Source organism: Enhydra lutris, unplaced genomic scaffold (assembly GCF_002288905.1).
Source record: "Enhydra lutris kenyoni isolate GAN:26980312 unplaced genomic scaffold, ASM228890v2 scaffoldscaffold10, whole genome shotgun sequence".
NCBI lineage: Eukaryota > Metazoa > Chordata > Mammalia > Carnivora > Mustelidae > Enhydra > Enhydra lutris.
Genome location: NW_019154094.1, coordinates 19738285 through 19754923, shown reverse-complemented (window position 1 = coordinate 19754923; position 16639 = coordinate 19738285). Strand labels below are relative to the sequence as shown.

The 16639-nt window shown below is 41.7% G+C and overlaps 1 protein-coding gene across 4 annotated transcripts in view; it reads left to right on the top strand.

The window, feature by feature from the left end:
• Positions 1–16639, top strand: part of LOC111144071 (calcium dependent secretion activator) — a 469442-nt gene that overhangs the window by 95654 nt on the left and 357149 nt on the right. For all 4 annotated transcript variants that reach the window (XM_022498167.1, XM_022498166.1, XM_022498164.1 and 1 more), the window contains one exon: positions 8380–8493. In XM_022498167.1, the coding sequence (XP_022353875.1) occupies positions 8380–8493 (114 nt within the window). The remainder of the gene's footprint in view (positions 1–8379; positions 8494–16639) is intronic.

Here is a 16639-nt window from a genome sequence, read left to right as displayed (position 1 = left end):
TCTCTAGGCTAAGTTATGGTTTTCAAAGCACTTGTTGACTTAATGTTCCTATCAGCTTTCTATAACGAAGTAGAGTTTTGAAAACTACTTTTCTCTCAAATAATGATTTCTCCCTTAAAAAGAAAAAGCACACAGAGAAAGACAAACACCATCTGATCTCACTTATATGTAGAATCTTAAAAAACAAACAAACAAAAAAAACAAAAGAAGCAGAAACAGCCATAAATAGAACAAACCAATGGTTGCCAGAGGGAGTGAAGGGGAGTAAAAGATACAAGCTTCCAGTTATGGAATGAATAAGTCAGGGGATAAAAGGTACAACATAGGGAATAGAGTCAATGGTATTGTTACAGTGTTGTATGGTGACAGGTGGCAGCTACACCTGTGGTGAGCCCAGCATTAGAAACGGAGTTGTTGAATCACTATGTTATATACTTGAAACTAAAATAACATTGTGTGTGAACTATACTTCAATTTTTTAAAAAAGGAAAAGCGTAGCTCATGTTATTAGAGTGTAATGTACAATGCCGGCTTTATACATTAGGGCTGGACTTCGGTTATGGGTATAACTGGAACATCTCTTTACACTCCAGAACTACTTTCTACTACCTACTGCCTATGCTTAGAGCGCTACCATTTTAGATCCATTCTTTTAGGGTAAATATTGCTTCTCCCTCTTTTATAATATAGTTGCTGCTGATTTGAGGCATAGTAAAGGAAACACGCATTAGTATGAATACTTTCTTTTATGCCCAGAGAAAGCCTCAGGTAGCTACTGGGAAAGCCTTTGGATGCAAGTAAAAGGAAACACACAATGATCTGAACTTAAAAAAAAAAAAAAAAGACTTGTTTTTTTCTTGCATTATCAGGGCAGAGGTAGGTGTTTATAAACATTTGCTCAACCCCTCAAAAGCATAAGGGCCAACATCTCCATGATGCTCTTGGCCTAAGAAAAGGGTTATATCAGCGACACTTTGCTTTTTATAAGGATTTTATTCAAAAACTTTTCCAGAAGACCCTGAGTGGCTGTCTGGCCCTGTTGCGTGTTGACCTATAGCGGGAAGGGAGATGGGAAAAGAGTACTTGGCTTTTCAGCCTCTCATGGAAGGACGGAGGAAGAGGGGACAAAGAAAACCTCATCAGAGAAACTTCCAAAGACTGAAAAAACAAAGGCGGAAAAAAGCATTGAGGAAGATAAAAGTTCAATGAGAGGAAAAAGGCAAATCACCATCATAACAATAATACTTCTTGGGGCGCCTGGGTGGCTCAGTGGGTTAAAGCCTCTGCCTTCAGCTCAGGTCATGATCCCAGGGTCCTGGGATCGAGCCCCACATTGAGCTCTCTGCTCGGTGGGGGGCCTGCTCCCCCCCCCCGCCCTGCCTACTTGTGATCTCTCTCTGTCAAATAAATAAATAAAAATCTTAAAAAAAACCAATAATACTTCTTATCATTGTTTTTATTAGTCAAATCCTGACTGTATGCCAGGTGCTGCGCTATCTGCCTTATGTACGTGATCTCACCTGGTCCTCACAAAAACCCTGTAAGGTAGATCTTTATATCTCCTCTTTACTGAGGAGAAAACCAAACTCAGCTACTTGCCCAAAGACTTGTGTTAAAGCCAGAATCTGGCCTGTGCTTGCTGGAACTTCCTCATTGCCTCTCTGGAGACCAGCCCCTACACCTGCAGGTTTCTCCTTTGGTTATATCCCGGGCCGTGCTTCTCCAGAACATGCAGGACCTTACGATCTGCATGAAACGCGATGGGAATCTTCAGGCCCCGCTTAATGAGGTGGACCGAACCCAGAACGCTGGCATGGTGCCAGCAGAGCTGCTGCAGCTCTTTCCTCTGCCATAATTACCTTTCATCTTTTCAGGATTTTCTGCTCTTGGAACTCATTACTTCAATTCTGAATTCTGATCTGATGCACAAGTGGCTTTGCTACATATTGAGTGCTTTGAGATGGACTTCTATTTTGGGAGACTTCTGTTTGTAAATGGCCCAGAGAAGCCCGTCTAGTCTATTTAGAATTGTCCTGTCGGCTTCTCTGGACCAATTATTTCGGTGTATTCATGCAAGGTCACCTTCAGTGTTCTCTTCTATCTAGGTCAGTTAACTTTAAACCAGACACAAACCCGCAGATTAGTTCTTACACTGGCTATGTATGTGAGGTCCTAAGTGAGATTTTCATTCACTCGTAGAGTGGCCAGAAGGATGCTAAGGCATCAAAGGGAAGATGTGATCCTGGACTCCCTGACCTCAGTGTGGGAAAACTGAGAGCTAAGATTGTGCCTTGCTCATTTCGTATCTCCAGAGCCTAACCTGGTGCCTGATATCCATTCAACACTTGATAAACTCGTGCATTCATTCAACAAATATTTGGTTAGAGCCCATCATGTGCCAGGCACTAGAAGCACGGCAATAAATAAGACAGATGTGGGTCTTGTACACATGAAACGTGTTCTTACAGGGAGAGAGGAAACAAAAATGAAAAAGCAAGCAGTTTTAAAACAAGTAAGGTCCAAATGTCCCTGAGCAGGACAGTAATAAGCAGTGGAATACTTAGCAATGAGGACAAACAGACTATTGCTACCCTCGGCCACATGGCAGAACTTCATAATGCATGACTGCACTCCTGTCAAGTTCAAAACCAGGCAAAATTCATCTGTGGTGATCGAAGTCAGGCTGGTGGTCACCTTTGGAGAGGGGCAATGATGTGGGGGACATGCGGGGGCTTCTGGGGTCCAGGTCATGTTTTCCGTCTTGATCAGAGAATTGGTTCTATTAGAAAGTTCACTTGGCCAATATTTCTCAGGCTCTGTGCTTATGACGTATATTTTCCCATATGCATATTGTAATTCAACTAAATCAACGTATCTTCAAGAAGTTAGATGCTGACTGTGGTAATGGCTGTAAGGCCATTGCATGGGGTCCAGGGAAGTGTGCTAGACATCAGCTTTGGGAAGCACTACTGTAGAAAGAGCTGTCAGCGAAGACTTTCCTGTGAGAGTCTAGCTAGGCTGAGCCCGCAGGGCAGGGCGGGTGGGGTGTGTGGGGATAGGTGGCAGCCGTGGGGAGATGGGGAAGAGCATCCCGGGCAGGGGGAATGGCAAGTGCAAAGGCTCTCAGGGAAGAAATGCTGGGGCACACTGGGGAAAGAGAACAGAGGCCAGGGCGGCTGGAGCAGAGTAGGTGGAGAGCAGAGTGAGGCCCAACAAAGCTTGCAGTAGGCAGAGGCTACACCATGTGGGCCTCAAGGCCATTTAGTTTATGGTCTGCCCTGTACCATTTGACTCTTCTTCCGTGCCAGGCAGCGTGCTAAGATCTTTAGGCACATCCTCCCATGTTCTTTTTATCTTTCCAGCAACCCTGGGAGCAGTTCTTATAATATCTATTTTGTACATGAAGAACCAAGGCTTGGGGAAATTGGTTTGCCAAAGGTTACCCTTGGAAATGCGTATTCTCACCAGGGTTTGAACCCACATCTCTTTGACCTCAAGGCTTTGTTCCCAACTCCTGACTACCGACACTGCCTCTGAGCCCTGGCATCTAAATGAACTTCTGCTTGGCAGTATGACCCATGTACCCTTAGGACTGTGACTAAAATACTGAGGAAGCAGCCAGCCCCACCCAGGGAGGTCTGGGAAGGAACAAGCCGGGTGGGTTTGGAACACACATCTGGAATCTTCCCACAGGCATGCTTGCTGGGGGGAACAGAATGCGTAAGGCCTCAGAGCTGCGGAGTTATCATCACAGATCACAGCAGCTACTGTTTACTGGTTCTTTGTGCTGCGCCAGGTTCTGTAGTGAATATTTCACTTATCCCTAGTTAATTTTTGTAACAATCCTGTGAGGTCAGCATTGGCCCTCTTTCACAGATGAAAAACTGAGGGATAGAGAGGGTAATCATTTGCCCAGCGAGACACAGTGAGTGCGGTGACTCAAGAGATGCTTTGCTGGTTTAATTAGGGGTGAGAAAAATAGTGGACGTGGACTGGCAGGCATCAAAAGCCAGACACAAGCATAGCTCTGTCTCTGGAATCTGGAATCTGTGCCCCTGACTCTCTCGCAGAGAGCCTGAGGTGTCTTTGGAGGTAGGAGCTGTTTTCTGGGGTTTCACGATGGGTGTTCTCCAAATCTGACTGACCTTAATGCTCCCAAAGGCCTTCTCCTTTTAAGCGTTTTTGTTTTTTTTTTAAAGATTTTATTTATTTATTTGACAGAGAGAGATCACAAGTAGGCAGAGAGGCAGGCAGAGAGACAGAGAGGGAAGCAGGCTCTCTGCCGAGCAAAGAGCCTGATGTGGGGCTCGATCCTAGGATCCAGAGATCATGACCTGAGCTGAAGGCAGAGGCTTAACCCACTGAGCCACCCAGGTGCCCCTCCTTTTAAGCGTTTTATACTATTGTTTTTTTCTCTTCATCTAGACTATGAGGTGTGTGTGTGCCTGAGGACACTCCTTTAATCTCTGGACTCTCCATTGTCCTGCCCTGGCCTGGGAGATCAGAGGTTGAGTTGTTTTGTGGACCGCTGAAACCGCAGGGCGCTGGGTAGGGCCAGGCAGGCCACATGCTCTGTAAATGTTTCTTGACGAGCTGAGCACTCTGGTTATTTAACCAAGGTTAGAGTGATAATGGATCTGGCTTGGGTCAACAATCAATCCTCATCATTCAGGGGTGTGTACTTACTTTCATTTCAGTTACTTGAGATTTAAGGCAAAAGCAAGGCGTATTGGTGGCTCCCTCTCCTCCCTCTCCTGCTCCATTGCCTCACCCCAGCCCCCCCCCCCACCCCCATGCAGAGTTGGTTCCGGCCCTGGAAGGAATTCTGAATGAAAATTCTGTGAGACGCCTCGATTGGTACTTACTGTACCGTAAGGATTTGTGACTTAGGCCAGTTGAGGCTGACCTGCTTCTGAGAAATTTATGTTATGGTGCCATTTTTATGAGAAAATCAACTGGTCCCTAATAATTCAGTTGAAATGTTTTCAAATGCATACAAATAACTATGATTTTTCTGTATAACTCCAGTGATACCAGGATCTCTGGGTCTGACCGGGAACGCCTGCTTGGCTGGCTTAACAGTGAGTTCATTCTGTACTCTAGGCCTGGCTGTCCAATGCAGCAGCCACCAGCCACATGTGGCTCTTGGACACTGGCAGTGTGGTGATTCTGAATTGAGATGTACTGTGGGTGTAAAAGAACACCAGATTTCAATGGTACAGCATAAGGAAAGAATGTAAAATAGCTCATTAATCATTTATGTAATAATTATATGTTGAAATAATATTTTTGACGTATTGGCTTCAGCAAATATATTAATATTTAATTCATTTATTTCTTTTTACTTTTTTAAAATGTGACTTCCAGAAAATGTAAAATTATACATGTGGTTGGCGTTAGACAATGGGGCTCTAGTAGAACGTGACAAATATCAAACTGGCAAAAACCTACCTCTTTTATATCTGCCCCTGACTAGTCCCACTTTTCCCGAAGTTACAAAATTAGCTAAAGCACCTCACCTCCCATCTCTGTCCATTCTCAGAGCTCTACTTTGTTTCCTGATTGAGTCTCAACTGAAGCCAGGCTTCAGCCTCCTATAGCGCTAAACATTATTTTCTCCTAGCATGACTTGTATTGATTCTAACGATGACAGCACATTAAATGTATATAGAAACGCATAATTTTTAAAAAGAACGCGTATCCTGTTATCAAGTAGCTGTAAGTATGCCAAGGCAGTAATTAGAATTATCACCATTTTCCAAGCGAGAAACCTGAGGATGAAATCACATTTATTTATTTAAACCCAGCCCTATTCTAGAAGGGATTTTAACCCTCTGGCCAATTCAGAGAATGTGGCTTTTCCAAGATGACACCATGGTTGATAGAACTGGGACCAGCATGTTCTTCTTACCCTTTCTTCTACAATAGTGGTTCTCAGACACAGCATCCCATGATCGGTTTATAAAGTATAAATAATATATATGCATATTATTATATATATTATATATTATATGTAAATAATATATAATGTATAAAGTTTATAAAGTATAAATAATAATAAAAACAGCAAAGTTTTTAGCTGACTTTCTTTTTATATAAGTCAGAACCGATTAAAGGATATTCAAAAACAATTTCTTTTTCATATACTGCACTCATTTATTCAACAAGAGCTTATGGAGTGCCTGTCTCACATGAAGCACAAACTTGGTCCTGGGGAAACATTGATGAGCAAATAACAAGAGAGACATATCATCTAACAAACTGAGTCATAAGTAACAAGTATAAAGGGCTGTGGAATCTACTCTTAACAACTTTCCAGCATATAATACAGTACTGTTAATTTTAGTCACCATGCTATACTCTATATCCTCAGAACTTACATCTTCGAGTTGGAATTTTGTATGCTTTGTTCAACATCTCCCCATTCCCCACACTCCTCGGGCCTTGACAACTACCATTCTACTCTCTGTTTCTAGAAGTTTAACATTTTTTAGAATCCACATGTGAGTGAGAATATGCAGTATTCGTCTTTCTCCTTCTAACATTTCATTTCGCATAATACCTTTTAGGTCCATCCATGTTGTCAAAAATGGCAGGATTTCCTTTTTTTTTTTTTTTTGGCTGAGTAACAAGCATGTGTGAGTACGTGTGTGTGTCACATTTTCTTTATCCATTCATCCGTCAATGGTCACTTAGGTTATTTCCATGTCTCAGCTATTGTGAATAATGCTGCACTGAACATAGGGGTGCTGCTATTTCTTTTTATTTATTTATTTATTTATTTGACACACAGAGAGAGAGATTACAAGTAGGCAGAGAGGCAGGCAGAGAGAGACGGGGGACGCAGGCTCCCCACTGAGTGGAGAGCCCAATGTAAGGCTTGATCCCAGGACCCTGAGATCAGGACCTGAGCGGAAGGCAGAGGCTTAACCCACTGAGCCACCCAGGCGCCCCGGAGTGCTGCTGTTTCTTTCAGGTAGTGTTTCCCTTTCCTTGGGCTATATCCCCCCAAGTGGAATTGCTAAATCATATAGTACTTCTATTTTTAATTTTTTGAGGAAACTCCATACTGTTTTCCATAGTGGCTGCACCAATTTACATTGCTACCAAGAGGATGGAACAAGGGTTCCATTTTCTCTACAACCTTGCTGGCGTTTATCTCTTGTTTTGTTTTGTTTTGTTTTAAATGATAACATTCGAACAGGTATGAGGTGATACTTCATTGTGGGTTTGATTTGCATTTCCCTGAGAAGTGATCTTGTGTATCCTTCTGTGTACCATCTGTATGTTTTCTTTGGAAAAATATCAAGTCCTCTGCTCATTTTTTATTGGATTTTTTTTTTGCTATTATATGAGTTCCTTATATATTTTGGGTATTAACCCCTTACCACGTAAATGGTTTACAAATACTTTCTCCCATTCCGTAAATTGCCTTCTCATTTTACTTTTTGTTTCTCTTGCTGTGTAGTAGATTATTGCAGGGATGTAGTCCCATTTGTTTTTTGCTGGTGTTGCTTGAGCTTTTGAGGTTGTTTCTAAAAATTCATTCCCAAGACCCATGTCAAGGAGGTTTCCCCCTATGTTTTCTTCCAATAGTTTTACGTTGGGGTCTTATATTTAAGTCTTTAATTCACTTAAGTTAATTTTTGTGAGTGGTATAAGATAGGGGTCTGATTTCATTCTCTTGCATGTGAATACCCAGTTCTCCAACATTGTTTATTGAGTCGTGTATCCTTTTCCCACTGAGTATCTTGGAGCCCTTGTCAGTTATCATTGCCTGTGTACTCATGGGTTTATTTCTGGGGGACTGTTTTTATGCTAAAACCATACTGTTTTGATGACTAGAGTTTTGCGAAGCAGGATATTTCCGACCACCTGAGGGGCCTGTGTTATGGCGTGTTAAACAACCATCTCTCACGAAAAAAAAACAAAAACTAAAAAACAAAAATACCAGACTTGTAGCACTTGCCAATTTTCCTGGTGTAAATGCTCCCATCCTGACGGATACCTAGTTTCCAGTAAGATGTCACCAAATGTGGAGTTGGGAGGAGGTAGATGGTTGCACCCGTTGTGTATCATTTCCACTATACAAATACAATAGATGTTAGTAACTTCAAAAGCACAGATAACGCTAAAATAATCAGGAAGCAATGAATTTTGAGTATGTGTTACCCTTGTTTTCAAAGTAATTTATTTAACTGGAATTTATATTATTTTTTAGTAAACAACCACCTCACAAAACTCCTGCAAATTTAACAATCATTTTTCACGCCTGAATAATTCAGCTCTAGCACACCAGTGGGCCTGGCATATTCCATGTAGCCACGATCCTTGTCTAGAACAAGTCCTCACTGTTCCCTCTTCCTCTGTTCCTTACAGATCAGCAAACAGCAGCTGCAGACAGTCAAGGACCGGTTTCAGGCTTTCCTCAATGGGGAGACCCAGATCGTGGCTGACGAAGCCTTCATGAATGCCGTCCAGAGTTACTATGAGGTAAGCCTCACCATGCAGAAGAATGTCAAGACTGCTCAAGCCTGAAGCCCAGAATTTCCAGACTACTGTTCCGTGGGAACAGCAGCCTTAGCCTCCTACAGGACCATCCCTGCCACGGCAAAAGGGTTGATGACTGGTTACAGTTTTAAGAAATAACAGCATTTTGTGTGGAGAAAACGAAATCGAAGCCCCTTGTTTACCAACTAAACAAGAAATTTATATGCAATGCATTTGGCACATTGCTTGCTTTATGTATGATTTCTTTTTTTATATAATTTTTAAATTTTTTTATAAACATATAATGTATTATTTGCCCCAGGGGTACAGGTCTGTGAATCGCCAGGTTTACACACTTCACAGCACTCACCATAGCACACACCTTCTCCAATGTCTATAACCCCATGTATGATTTCTTTTTTTTTTTTTAATATTCATTTATTTATTTGACAGAGATCACAAGGAGGCAGAGAGGCAGGCAGAGAGAGAGGGGGAAGCAGGCTCCCTGCTGAGCAGAGAGCCTGATGTGGGGCTTGATCCCAGGACCCAGGGATCACGACCTGAGCCGAAGGCAGAGGCTTTAACCCACTGAGCCACCCAGGTGCCCCCCATGTATGATTTCTTGTTTAATCTGTACAACAGTCTCATGAGCGAGGTCCTGATACTATTTCCGTTTTACCAGTAAAGCAACTGAGGCTCAGAAAGGGTTAGGTCAAAAAAAAGGGGGGGGGGCGTTAGGTCAATTACTCAAAGTCACACAACTGTTAAATGCCACAAGCGAAGATTTGAACTGAGTTGGGAGCTTGCCCTCAAACAACTATACCCTTTCTAAAGGATGTTCACATCTCCCAGGAGGGGTGCCTTCACTAGCTTCTTGTTCTTTGTGTTACAATGGTGCTGTGAGTTCTTTTCTATAAATGAGAAGAGCATTCGAGGTCTAGTACTCTTCTCAAGAGAAAATCTGCAAGTGAGAGAATATATCCTGAACATATATCCCAAGTGAACTTTCACCTCTAGACCTCAGGGGTCTATTTATCAGGAAAGTTATTTGGAATTAGTATATTTAAATTTTATAATTATTCTTCCATAATGTACACATTGGCTATTCTTTATACATTATTAATTAGGTGGCTATGCCATACCTTCCTTTGGGCCATGTTAACTTGATGAGCATATTTTTAAAGTTATTATATGGTCATTAAAAGACATTTTACTTTAAAAGAAAAGACTTTTTGCTTTTTTTCTTTTAAAAAATAATAAAAAATTATTTATTTATTTACTTATTTATTTGACAGACAGAGATCACAAGTAGACAGAGAGGCAGGCAGAGACAGAGGGGGAAGCAGGCTCCCCGCTGAGCAGAGAGCCCGATGTGGGGCTCATCAGGTGATGCGGGACTCGATCCCAGGAACCTGGGATCGTGACCTGAGCTGAAGACAGAGGGTTCCACCCAGGCGCCCCAATTCTTTTAAATTAACATATAATGTATTATTAGCCCCAGGGGTACAGATCTGTGAATCACCAGGTTTACACACTTCACAGCACTCATCATAGCACATACCCTCCCCAATGTCCATAACCCAACCATCCTCTCCCTACCACCCACCCCCCCGGCAACCCTCAGTTTGTTTTGTGAGATTAAGAGTCTCTTCTGGTTTGAAAAGACATTTTACTTTATATTCGTCTTTTTTCATGTGAACCAGATATTCTCTGTATTTGGAATGCTATGCCCCAATGTTATACCCATTGTCAAGGCTAGATTAAAACGATTAGAAACCAGCCCCACGCATTGAAAATCTCACGGCATCCTGCCATATGCAACTCAAAGTAATAACGATAAACTAAAATAAATGTAAGGGAATCCAACAAACTCTGATTTTTTCCCCCATAGGATCGCTTCACTGGTTTTCTTTCTTTCTGTTTTTAATTATTAGGTAGCAAATTATCTCAAAACAAAAAGATTGCTGCTCCCACTTCACTGGTCTTCCAAACACATTGGGCACTCCAATCCTTAATAGATGCTTTAAAAATATTAGTTAATTGATTCAGTAACACTCTCCTTCCCACTTGCTGAAGTACTTGGCTCTTTTCGCAGAGAGAGTAGAGTAAGACTGCAATTAGATCTTGTGCAAATACTATTGACTGGTTTGCTAATTAGTGTTTAATAGTAAACAGCCTTTGTCTCTGTGATGTTTGCTAGGTCCAGCCGCAGACTCATTTCAATGAAATTTCTATTTGTGTTTGTTTTAGAAGTGTGGCTTATTTTCATATTTGTCAAATGTAAACTTTTTGTTTTCATTTTACAAATAGTACTGATATTGCTAATAAGAATCAAACTTGTTTATCTGATGTGATACAATATTTCACTTGAATTTAACAGAAAGTGGAAATGAGATTCAGAACCATGATGATGACATGGCAATGAATAACTTGAATATATTTAACTAAAGATTTTGTTGAGAAACCGCCAGGGAATGAAATTAGTTCTCCCCTTTTTTTCAAGTTCTGAAGCCAGTTCAGTCCAGGCAGACGCTCACCAATAATTTTCCATGTTTAGAGTTATTCACCAATTTATAAATTTATAGATTGCAAATCTTAATTAGAAAGCTCATTTGACTAATGACATAAATTAAAAGAAAGTGCCATTTCTACCTATTAATTAACTTTGAAAATTAATAGTCATCAATGTGCTAATGAGTCTCTGGAAATTACCATTATATCTATAGTGATCCTGATATTTTTTTCTATAGCGGCTAGTTTGTTGGAAAGAGCTTCTTTCTAGTTTGGTGTGAATACAGGCATTGTGAAATCACTGAGTAGTTAATACTAAGATTTGAGTCACAGGAAATAATGTGACTAAATTATTTACTGTATTCACTAGTAAACTTTAGATTCTTGGGATGCCTGCTTCTAGGAAATCGAATCCTCTGAAGCAAAGGTCCCCAATCAAAGGATCAAGATTAACACTCTCCTTGGGAGAGCTCCAAGTTCATTACTCCTCCCTTTCTCCCTCTCCCTTCATCCTTGGGCAATGGAGAAGCTAGGGTTTCTTTCTCCATCCTCCTCCAGGATCCAATTGCTTCCTGGTCAGTACTGGTCTTGTTCAAGTCTCTTTGGATTACAAGTGACAGACACCTAGGTCAAACTGGCTTAAGCCAAAAATGAGATTTATTTGCTCAAGCAACTTAAAAGGCCAAGAATAGACCTGGTTTTAGCTGTGGCTGGATCCAAAGACGCCGGAGATGTCAGCAGGATGGGTATCTTTCTCCCTACACCTCAACTTTGTTCTTCCCTGTGTTGGTTCTCTGCCTGGGGAAGATCCTGGCGCCTTCAGGCCATGCCCTATCAGCTTGGCAACTGCTGGAGTGAAGAGAATACTCTTTGTGGAGAATCCCAGCAAAAGGCCCTAGGTCACTTGGTTGGGCTGACATGGGTCACGTGTCCCTTCTGGACCATTCATCATGGATGGAGGATGAACTAGACCAGGGGATCAAGGCTAGGACAGATACCACCTCTGGGTGTGGTGAGCAGGCCCAGCCATACTGGAACCCTCTATAGTGGGAGTGCAGTGATTTCTCATTGAGAAATGAGGGTGCTTTTTACCAGAAGAAGGGGATGTATTTGCTGGGCAGGCAAAGCCAATGGCAAAGAAGGCAAAGCCTTCTACATACATGTTCAATCTCTCTCTCTCTCTCTCTCTCTCTCTCTCTGTCTCTTTCACACACACACACACACACACACACACACACACACATTCCACTCCACCATACCACACCTTCACATTCCAGTTTGCTAATGGTAATATTTTTTAAACAACTTTTTCTCAAAAAGTTCTGAGATGACTATACTAGAAAAAGTTGTTTCAGGCATTGACTTTGTTTTTCCAAAGCAATAATGTTTTTTCAACACCCTAGAGTAGTAAAGAAAATTTTTTTAGATAAAAGGAATAGGTAGGCTCTGTTCTTTTTCCACCTGGGCCCACCTAGCCCGTTTGAACCCCACTGGCGAGCATTAACATCAAGCCACTTGGGCATGGGACCTGAGCTGGGCCAGGGTAGCGGGAGTTTATTTTATCCATTCCTGGTGACCCTGATCGTCAAAGCCGATCAAGCAGGGCAGCAGATTAATCCTTTAATCTCTTGCATCCTGGCTTTGAGGGCTGGGTGCTGAAGTGGGTGCCCTGAGATCTGGGAGATCTGACCAAGTGACGTCCCATTCCCACAGCTGCAGTCTTGAGATGGCAGAGAGCTAATCCATTTCTACGGGGCCCCCACACCTTCCCTAACTCTCAGTGCTTTTGAAACAAATGTCTAAAACATAAGCCATCCCACCCTGCATTCTCACCCTCACTCCCCATCTCCCTTCTTCATTTTGGTTCCTTTGCATGCTGGTCCTGGCATCAGAGAAAAGAGGTAGATAGAAAAGATTTACAAAACTTCTCTCACTCAGAGCTTGCCTGGAAGGAAATGTGGGGGTTGGTGGGAAGTGGGGATGTAGAATGAGGCAGAAGATGTACAGACACCCATTTTAGAATGCTTCTGCTGATATCTGGGCTTCGCTGGTGAAACTGCTATGATTCAGTTTGTTAAGGTTTATTTTGTTCTTATCTAATATCTAACAAAGTCCTAGCTGGCTTTGTTTTTGTTTTAAAATAATATTTATTTATTTATTTATGAAAGATTTTTTAAAAAATTAATATATAATGTATTATTTGCCCCATGGGTACAGGTCTGTGAATCATCAGGCTTACATACTTCACAGCACTCACCATAGCACATACCCTCCTGGTTTTTTCAAATTAACTTTGCTGTTATAAAACAGAATTTTGTAGTTGCTAACAACAGGAACAGGAACCAGGTGGGGGAGGAGCAAGATGGCGGAGGAGTAGGAACCTAATATTCTCCGGTCCCGGAGTTCAGCTAGATAGTTATCAAACCATTCTTAACACCTACAAACTCAACAGGAGAGAGAAGAGAAGAAGAGTAGCAATTCTGTGAACAGAAAAGTGACCATTTTCTGGAAGGTAGGACGTGTGGAGAAGTGAATCTGAGATGATATATGGGAAAATAGACCACGGCAGGAGGGGCCAGCTCCTAGCAAATGAGAGAGTAGTGGAGCACAAAATCAGACCATTGGAAGTCAGACTTTTTAGAAGTCTGCTCCACAGAGGGACATCACTCCAGAGGCTCAGCGGGGGTGCAGCCCTTGCGGGGACAGTGTTGTCTCAGGTCCTGTGGGGTCACAGAAAGACAGGGGGTGTCTGAGTGTGGCAGAGCTCCCAGGTATCGGAGGGGGGAAGCCAGCTGCAGAGACGGAGCCAAGGTGGTGGCGCTCAGCCTGGGGTTTCCTTAAACTGTGATCTGCAGCACAGTCGGGCCACTGCTCTTCAGGCAGGGACCCCACAAGTGGCAGATCTGGGGAGACCCCCCCCCTTGCTCCATTGGGAGGAGTGGCATGGAGGGCTCTACAGGAATCTGCTGGGTTTGGAGACTCCAAATGGGGTCATGTGCCAGAGACAGAAACACTTGGTCACTGGCTGGGTGAGCACGGAGCGCTGCCAGAAACCAGGGAGACAGGTTTTTTCCGAGGGCTCACTGAGAAGTGGGGCCCCGAGTTCTCGGCTCCTCCGGGCCAGAGATTAGGAGGCTGCCATTTTGATTCCCGGCCTCCAGAGCTCTACGAGGGAAGGTGTTCAGGGAACAAAAGCTCCCAAGAGCAAACCCAAGCAGATTACTTAGCTGGGCCCCTGGCAAGGGCAGTGCAATTCTGCCTTGGGCAAAGACATTTGAGAATCACTGCAAGAGGCCTCTCCCCCAGAACATCAGCAAAAACTTCCAGCCAAGACCAAGTTTACCGATCCATGAGAACTGCAAAACTCTAGCACTAGGGGACAGCACAAAGAATTCATGGCTTTTTTTTTTTCTCATGATTCTTTAGTCTTTAAAAATTAAATTTTTAAAATTTTATTTTTTTCTTTTTCTATTTTTTTGGAATTTTTCCTCTTTCCTATTTTAACCATCATCTTATCAATACCTTTTTAAAAATCTTTTTTAATTTTCATTTTTACAGTCATATACTATCCCTTCATTGTATTTAGCCTTATTTTTGGTATATATTTTAAGTTTTTCTTTCTTTGAAATTTTGGGATACAGTTTCTTCTAACAGACTAAAATATACCCTAAATCTGGTTTATGGCTTTGTTCTAGTCTCCTGCCTGATCATTCTCTCCTCCTTTTTTTAAAAAATTTTTTTCTTTCTTTTTCAACCAACTTCTTATCAATTCCTTTTTAAAAATCTTTTTAAATTTTCATCTTTAAAGTGCTATTCCATCCCTTCATCATATTTACCCTTATTTTTGTGTATATATAAGTTTTTTCTTTCTTTAAAATTTTGGGAGACAGTTTCCTCTAACAGACCAAAATATACCCAAAATCAAGTTTGTGACTCTGTTCTGTTTACCAACCTGATCATATTTTTTTTTCTTTTCTTTTCCCCCCATTTTCAGACCTCTTCTGATTTGTTTAGTGTATATTTTTCTGGCATCATTGTTACCCTTTTAGCATTCTGTTTTCTCATGCATCTCTTCTTCACTGGACAAAATGATAAAGCAGAAAACTCACCCCTCAAAAGAGAACAAGATTCAATACTGACAGCCAGGGACCATCAATATGGACATGAGTAAGATAACAGAACTAGAGTTCAGAATGATGATTATAAATATATTAGGTAGGCTCAAAAAAAGCATAGAAGATACTAGAGAATCTCTTTCTGGAGAAATCAAAGAACTAAAATCTAACCAAGTTGAAATCAAAACAGCTATTCATGAGGTACAATAAAAAATGGAGGCTCTTACTGCTAGGATGAATGAGACAGAAGAGAGAATTAGTGATATAGAAGACCAAATGATGGAGAATAAAGAAGCTGAGAAAAAGGGACGCCTGGGTGGCTCAGTTGGTTAAGCGGCTGCCTTCAGCTCAGGTCATGATCCCAGCGTTCTGGGATCAAGTCCCACATCAGGCTCCTTGCTCCACAGGGAGCCTGCTTCTCCCTCTGCCTCTGCCTGTGCTCTCTCACTCTCTCTCTCTCTGACAAATAAATAAAATCTTTAAAAAGAAAAAAAAGAAGCTGAGAAAAAGACAAACAACTACTATACCACAAAATTCAAGAAATAAGTGATATCATAAGATGAAACAATTTAGAGTAACTGAGATCCCGGAAGAAGAAGAAGTGGGTGGGTGGAGAAGGTATATTGGAACAATTTATAGTGGTGAACTTCCCTATTTGGGGAAGGAAACAGGAATCAAAATCCAAGAGGCACAGTGAACCTCAAAGTCAATAAAAATAGGTCAACACCATGTCATCTAATAGTAAAACTTAAAAGTCTCAGAGACAAAGAGAAAATCCTGAAAGCAGCTAGGGACAAGAGGTTTGTAACATACAATGGTAGAAATATTAGATTCATAGCAGACCTATCCACAGCTATCTGGCAGGCCAGAAAGGACTGGCATGATATATTCAGAGCACTAACCGAGAAAAATATGCAGCCAAGAATACTATATCCAGCTAGGCTGTCATTGAAAATAGAAGGAGAAATAAAAAGCTTCCAGGACAAACAAAAATTAAAAGAATCTGCAAACATCAAACCAGCCTGGTGTTTACACTAAAGATACAAATGTAGTGATCTGAAGGGGCACATGCACTCTAATGTTTATAGCAGCAATGTCCACAATAGCCAAACTATGGAAAGAGCCTAGATTTCCATCAACAGATGAATGGATAAAGAAGATGTAGTACATATATACAATGGAATATTATGCAGCCATCAAAACCCCCTAATCTTCCCATTTGCAACGATGTGGATGGAACTAGACAGTATTATGCTAAACGAAATAAGTCAATTAGAGAAAGACAATTATCAAATGATCTCACTGATATGAGGTATTTGAGAAACAAGATAGAGGATCATAGGGGAAGGGACGGAAGAATGAAACAAGATGAAACCAGAGAGGGTGACAAACCATAAGAGACTCTTAATCTCAGGAAAGAAATTGAGGTTCGTGGAGGGGAGGCAGGTGGCAGGGATGGGGTGGCTGGGGGATAGACATTGGGGAGGGTATGTCCTATGGCAATTGCTGTGAATTGTGTAAGA